General features: G+C 45.5%; 1 protein-coding gene and 1 long non-coding RNA gene across 3 annotated transcripts in view; one reads left to right on the forward strand and one right to left on the reverse strand.

Annotated features, from left to right (window-relative positions):
* CPA4 (carboxypeptidase A4) overlaps positions 1-6,119 on the forward strand; it is a 25,900-nt gene extending 19,781 nt beyond the window's left edge. The window contains exon 11 of the mRNA XM_006158847.1: positions 4,557-6,119. Within this exon, the coding sequence (XP_006158909.1) occupies positions 4,557-4,744 (188 nt within the window). The 3' untranslated portion in view covers positions 4,745-6,119. The remainder of the gene's footprint in view (positions 1-4,556) is intronic.
* Positions 6,120-6,227: 108 nt separating this feature from the next.
* Positions 6,228-7,067, reverse strand: part of LOC102489972 (uncharacterized) — a 20,823-nt gene continuing 19,983 nt past the window's right edge. For both annotated transcript variants that reach the window (XR_001371155.1, XR_001371154.1), the window contains exon 3: positions 6,228-6,519. This is a non-coding gene — a long non-coding RNA (uncharacterized LOC102489972). The remainder of the gene's footprint in view (positions 6,520-7,067) is intronic.

Here is a 7,067-nt window from a genome sequence, read left to right on the forward strand (position 1 = left end):
CCTGCTGATCCTACCAGTTCTCTTGGTCCATGAGTCTGTCTTGAAATGTTTCTGTTGGAAAAGATAACATACTCCAAGACCCCAACTCTAAATGAGAAATTAAATATATACATGGGAAGCATAGTTTTGATTCCTTGAAAGATTGTAGTATCTTTTATTCCTTGTTGTATCTCATCCATAAACAGTGTTCTTAACAGTTGGTCCACCCTCAGGGCCCCTGCACACTCACTAGTATCTTTCCTCTTTAGTACTGTGACTCACTCTCCCATACTGCCTGATTCTCTCAGACCTCCTTTTCTGAGAAGACTCTCCATCTCACCCCCTTGGCTCTCCTCCGGACTCTGACCTCAACTGTCTGGTCTCTGCTTTATTTGCCAGTGAGCTGCATAAAGCAGTGAGCATGATGCTGGTGTTCGTGCTGCTCACTGCAGCAACAATCCATTAATTATTCATGGCTTATTGTTATTAGTGTCATTAAATGGGAACCCTTTAGAGACACATCAGTAGTTTCTCCACCCTCTGCTTAATTAGTCAGAACTGAGTCAGGGACTAAAGAATGTTAACGAAGATTTGGTAGAAGCCCTTTTAGGAGGCCCTTTCCAAAGATCTTTGTGGCTTACCAGAGTCCTGGGCTTTTGGGTCAAATACCAGTTTGAGTAATGGCTTTCTCTTCTCACATTAAACACTTTCTCCTTGAAGCTGTGCCCAGACTGAGATTTCCTGGGGCCGGCTAATGGAGCAGTGGTAAGGCAGCTCTCTGCCATGTCAGAGCCACATGGAAACATCCCAGGTTTGGGTGCAGAGGCCTTCCTGCACCTGCCTGATGTGTGTGTGTGCCTGAGATCTGGGGCCACCTGAGGCTGGGGGTAGATTGTGGCATGAAGACCCTCGTGGGGGCTGTCTCTTAAGGAAGAAATAAACTTTAAACACACACCCACACACCCACAAACCAAGAGGTATTCATTAGGAAGGCTCTTCTGAGAGCTGTTCAGGAGACAGAATGTGTGCTACCTCTTACAAGAGTCCATCTTCTCTCTTTCTCTCTATTTTTTTTAATCACCAGGGGCACTTGTGCTTACCAGAGAGAGACAGAGAGACACAGCAAGAGAGAGAGAAAGCATCTCCACCCAGTAAAGTGTGGTCATGGAGGAGTCCCTTCCCCTCCGTTTCTCCATCCTGTTGGAGATGGGTATGCACACACATGGCCGGGGTCAGGATTCAGACTGTGGTCACCCATTTGGGATGTGGCTCACTTAACCACTGCTGGCCAGTCCTCTGTATTCTTGATAGGGCTTGCTGCCATTGTTGTTTTCCCGAAAAGCAATAATTTTTATCTGATAACACTGTATGTATCGCCCTGGGTTGTGGGATATGTTACATAAATAGTTGTCCTTTGTCCCTTCAAGTGTTGGATTTTTTCTTAGATTAACCATATTAGAAGATAATAATTCTCAAGTGGATCTCACATTTACCTGTATATTAAACAGAGCATGTTTTCTACAGGCTCTTGAAGCCTCTTTCTTCATGACTGAGTAGTTTCTGAACGTCAGTTATTGATATATCCTGAAGACCTACTGCCTCATATTGGACTGTGCAGTCCCACTGCTAAATAGCTCCAACCTATTTTGCTTTTAAATTCTTGTGTCTGCTTTTTAGTTGTTAAGTCTCCTTTCTCCTGTCAGACTGTCAGCGGTAGCTTGTAGTACATTTAGACCAACTGCTTCTATTTACCTTTTCTCTCCTCTTCACTGATTCTGACCTACTAAGGGCTTAGAAACAAATTCTCTGGCTTATTTGACTCATGGGTACATCAAAAATATTAAGGATGCCTATTGAAAAATTGAAAAAATGGAAGAAAACTGAAAAACATCTGAAAGGAAGGTACTGGGTAAGTTTACATTTGCTGCATCCATATAGTGAAATATGCAGCCCTTGAATGAATGAAGTGGGCCCATATGTCCTAACAGAGAATAATCTTCTATTGTTCATTGAAGAATGCAGAGAGCAGAACAGTGTCAGAGTGTGTTCCCATTTGTTTGATTTTTTCAAAAGAATTGTTGATTAAATTTTATTTATTTGTTTATTTTTTGGAGAGGCTTTTGCTATAGGGCGTATGCGTTCGCCAGAAAGACAGAGAGAGACAGAGAGACAGAAAGCAAGAAATCACTTCCCCAGGGGGGTTGGCCACACTGCAATCCCTTCTCCTCCATTCTCCTCTCGGGATCTCAGGCACGCATGCATATGAGCCCAGTGTGAGTTTAAGCCACCAGGTCTGGGACTCAAACTGCACCCAACTACATGGAAGTCCAGCAACATAGCCATTATGCCAACTGCTGGCCCCTAAATTTTATTTATTATTATTATGATTATTTAAATTTGACCAGAGAGAGACAGAGAGATAGAGAGGGAAAGTGAGAAAGCAAGCCACCAGGTCCGGACTCAAACTGTGGTTGGCCATGTGGGAGTTCAGTACCTTAACCACCACATCACCTGCTGGTCCCCTTGCTTTGTTTTGTTTTGTTTTGTTTTATTTTAAAGTGAAGGTAGATTTTGAGCAGGGATCCAAATAAAATGAACTCCATTCCATGAATGTGATCACCTTGAAACTTAGACGAAGCCTTTTGCCTTCTTCTTGAGTCTTAAGTAAGTTAATATCACTTACACTTTGCATTTTTAGTCATTTTCTTCTCTGGTAGAGTTTGGGGAAAATGGAGAAAAATAGATCACTTGCCTTTCTTAAGATTTTTGGCAAGGGAGATCCCAAGGCTTGTGCTTCCTTCTATCTGGGTTATTTCCTGCTGTGTGTGTGTGTGTGTGTGTGTGTGTGTGTGTGTGTGTATAAATTTACCAGCCTAAAACAATAAGCATTTATTTTCGGGGACCATCAGGTGGCGTGGTGGTTAAGGCACTGGACACTACCACGTGGCCAACCATGGAATTCTTTTTAAAAAAATAAGCATTTATTCTCTTATACTATTTCTGAAAGTCAGGGATATGAGTGACTCGGCTGGATGATTCTGGCTTAGGGTGTCTCATGAAGTTGCATCAAGATGTCTTCTAAGGCGATAGTCAACTGAAGGCTTGACTGGACTGGAGGCTCTGCTTCTGCGCTGGCTCAGTCAGGTGTTTGGAAGTTAGTGCTGATTAGTGGCAGGTCTCAGGTCATCACATGGACTTTATTTTTTCCTTTTTTCTTTTCTTTTCTTTTTTTCCCCTGCCATAGGGCATGTTGGAAAGATAGGGAGATAGGGAAAATAAGAAAGCACTGCAATTCCTCTTCTGGGGATTTTGGGCACACACACATGTGAGAGACAGAAAGCAAGAAATTAATCCCCCTCACCAGGGGGATGGCCACACCACAATCCCTTCTCCTTCATTCTTCTCTTAGGATTTTGGACACATGCACACACATGCCTGCTGTGAATTTTAAGCCACTGGGTCCAGGACTCAAACCATGGTTGACCACATGCAAGTCCAGCACCTTAACCACCACACCACATGCTGGCCCCCACCTATTGTGATTTTCAAGCTATTGGGTCTGTGACTCAAACTGCACAGTGGGCCATGTGGGATCCAGGGTCTTCACCTCCCTGTCAGCTGTTGGCCTCACATGGGCCTCTTTATAGAACTGCTTGAGCGTCCTTACACCATGGCAACTGGCTTTTCTCAGAGTGGGTGGTGAAGACAAGGCAAGGAAGAAGCCCCAGTATTTTTCGTGACCTTGTATTGATGGCCACACAGCTGCCCATGTTTCTGCAATGTCCTGTTGGTTACACGGGGGAGGTCAGCCCTATTCAGTGCAGCGGAGCAGGTCCACAGGATGTGGCTTCCAGGACACAAGGATCACTGGCACTATCTTGGACATTGCCAAGAGACTTTCTTTCTCTTTTTTTTAAAAAAAATTATTTTATTTATTTATTTATTTATTTATTCATTCATTTATGTTTTAATTTGACCAGACACACACACACACATACACACACAAACACAGAGAGAGAGAGAGAAAGTGAGAAAGCAAGTCACCACCAGGTCCAGGACTCAAACCATGGTTGGCCATGTGGCAGTGTCTAGCACCTTAGCCACCATGTCATCTGCTGATCCCCAGATACTTTGTTTCTTTAAAGATGAATTTCGGGCCAGCAAGTAGTGTGTTAGTTGAGACACTGGACTCCTTCATAACCAACCTCGGTTCAAGTCCTGGACCTGGTGGCCTACTATCTCGCTTTCCCTCTCTCTGTCTCTCTCTGATGAATGTGTTCTATAGCAAATTAAAAAAATATAATAATAACAATAAATAAAATAATTCTTTGAAAAAAAAAAAAGGTGGGTTTCAAGTGATGTGTTGGGTTGAACATAGTGACTTAGTGACAAGGCGGAAGTGAGGATTTCAAATTTCTTGTGCCATAGGCCTGAGACTTGTATAAAGAACTCTAGATGCCTAAGGGACACCAGGCACGCGGAGCCCTTGGTCCCTTCCCATCTAACCCTGAATGGAAGGCTAGGGGACTGTCTAACTGTTCTTTTGTCCTAATGGTGTTTTTTCTTCTGACTCGCAGATCCAGCTAGCGGGAGCAGCGTTGACTGGGCATATGATAATGGCATCAAGTACGCCTTCACATTTGAGCTGAGAGACACAGGGCACTTTGGCTTCCTCCTACCAGCCAAGCAGATCATCCCCACTGCAGAGGAGACCTGGCTGGGACTGAAGGTCATCATGGAGCACGTGCGGGACAATCTCTACTAGGCGAGGAGCCCCAGTCTGTGTGCATTTATTTGTATGCACGTACGCACACACTGAGGTTGCCATAACAGGAGCACACTCCTGCATGCATCAGAGCCCACTGGGTTTGCATAGAGCATAGGCCAGCCCTCTCCAGCCCCGTCCTGGGGTCTGCATGTCCGGGCGGGGCCTGCTGTTTTGTCCGGCCTTTAGCCTTCTGGGTGTCTCTCCTTCCATAGTGCTGGCTGCTCACTTGCACTTGGGACCACCCCTGCGTGGGCAGCATGTCTCTACCTCATCTTTAGGGCAAAAGGTCACTAGAGACAGTCCTCTAGCCTCACTTGTGTCTAGTAAAGCTGATAACCTTCCTCTCATCAGCCCCTATGTGGGGACACTAGCAAAGACAATGGGGGCTTCCAGGTGGCTCTCAATGATGTTCCAGAACCTTTGGTAACTTTCTCACTCTAAAACCTATTTTTCTTTGAGCAACGAATCCTGTAGGGGGCCCAGTCACGGTGGCATGTACTGGACCCCGTTGCTCAGGAGGCTAAGTCCCCGTGGGAGACCCAGGTTCAATTCTTTGCCTACCCTAAAAGCCAGGCACTGTGGCATATCCCGGTAGTATCAGCTATTTGGGAGCCTGAGACAGGAGAATCACAGTAAGAGACCCTGTCGATATAACAACCACAATAAATAAGAAAAGGAAACAAGATAAAACAAAACACACACACACACACACACACACACACACTCCAGCATGATCTTCAGTAGAAGCCTTCCTGCCTTCATTCCCACATCCCCTTTTTTTGTCCGAATACAAAGTAAAGGATCACTTCCTACTGCTAGGCTTAAGAATTTGCTGATACTACAGTTCTCACTTTCTTCCCTTTCTTATTCTGTGTAGCTGCAATCCCAGAGGGGGCTCTGGGTCACCATAGGTGACCTAGGGACCTCGGAGGAAGGGGTGATCTAAACTGCCGGATTGCTAAATTATCCCCATCTGTCCTGAGGGGCTCTCCTCCACTTTGCCTTTTGAACTCACTTCAAAGATCTTGCCCTCACCCTGTAGGCCCTAAATCATCCTCTGGCCTGGACAATCTCACTGCTTGGCACATTCCTGCCCCTGCTCTAGCATACCCTGTGTTTCCGTCTCCTCTCCCTCTCTCTAAAGTCATTGTTGTCTCTTTTACATCCTGGATCGTCAGTACCTACGTGGAGCAAGAATTCATCTTAGATGCCTCTCGTTGCATTTCTCCTCAGCACGTACCATCTGTCCTTTTTTTTTTTGGTCTTTCATGTTTTTGTTTTTTGCGTTTTTCAAACATGCCTGTAAATCTGAACCTTCTGCCTAGGATTTGTGCAGCATCTGGTGTGTGTTCATAAGCCAATAAATATTCAATACGCGTCTTACGATTGTCTCCTATTCCTCGCCTTCACCTGAATGGAACCAAGCCATGGTTTTGAATATGCAGCTCTTTAGAATGTCAAAAGTCCATTTTAATCCCTGTTCGTATCGCATGACATGTAGGAAGGCCTTCTTCATCAGGCCGAGGGGCCTCCGGGGCACTGTTACCTTGGTGGTTTCACTCATTTCCTGGGTCTAGTTCTTAGCTTTTCAGCTCCGAAGCTCGATGTTCTCGGTGTCCGTGTTGATTAGACTCGGGGATGCTGACTCACGCCTATAGAGCTCAGATGAGACAGATGATAACATCGGAATACAAATTCATTAATTTACATCATAGCATGTAACTGTGGAGTGGATTGGATCCTCACGTCAGCCTGAACAGTACATTCTCTCCCTGTAGGCAAGATACATGGGAAGCCAAATTATAATCAGAAGGTTGCTTAGCGAGCGGGTGTCAGAGCAAGGAAAGTTAATTACAGTCTATGATTAGAATTTTTAATGGCACCCAGCTCTAATAGCATGATATATCCAGTTCTATAACCAGAACACACCTGCCAGCCAGCCAGCTGGCCACTTCTGCTGGCTACTCAGGCTGCCTTGGCTGGGACACTGCTTCCGCAGGCAGGACGATGTTCGCCTCTGTGACTGTCTCTAGCCTGGTTCCCTTTGTGATCCTCTTACCCTCCCCCCACCCCCACCTCAGGTTGTGATTGTCTTTTAGATTCCTTAAGGGAAAGGTTTCTTTTTTTTTTTTTTTTGGAGAGATTTTCGCTTTAGGGCGTGTGCGTTCGCCAGACAGACAGAGAGAGACAGAGAGATAGAAAGCGAGAAATCATCCCCCAGGGGGGATGGTCATGCCGCAATCCCTTCTCCTCCATTCTCCTCTCGGGATCTTGGGCATGCACGCACACGCGCCCGGTGTGAGTTTTAAGCCACCGGGTC

Source organism: Tupaia chinensis, unplaced genomic scaffold, assembly GCF_000334495.1.
Source record: "Tupaia chinensis unplaced genomic scaffold, TupChi_1.0 Scaffold000610_1, whole genome shotgun sequence".
NCBI lineage: Eukaryota > Metazoa > Chordata > Mammalia > Scandentia > Tupaiidae > Tupaia > Tupaia belangeri.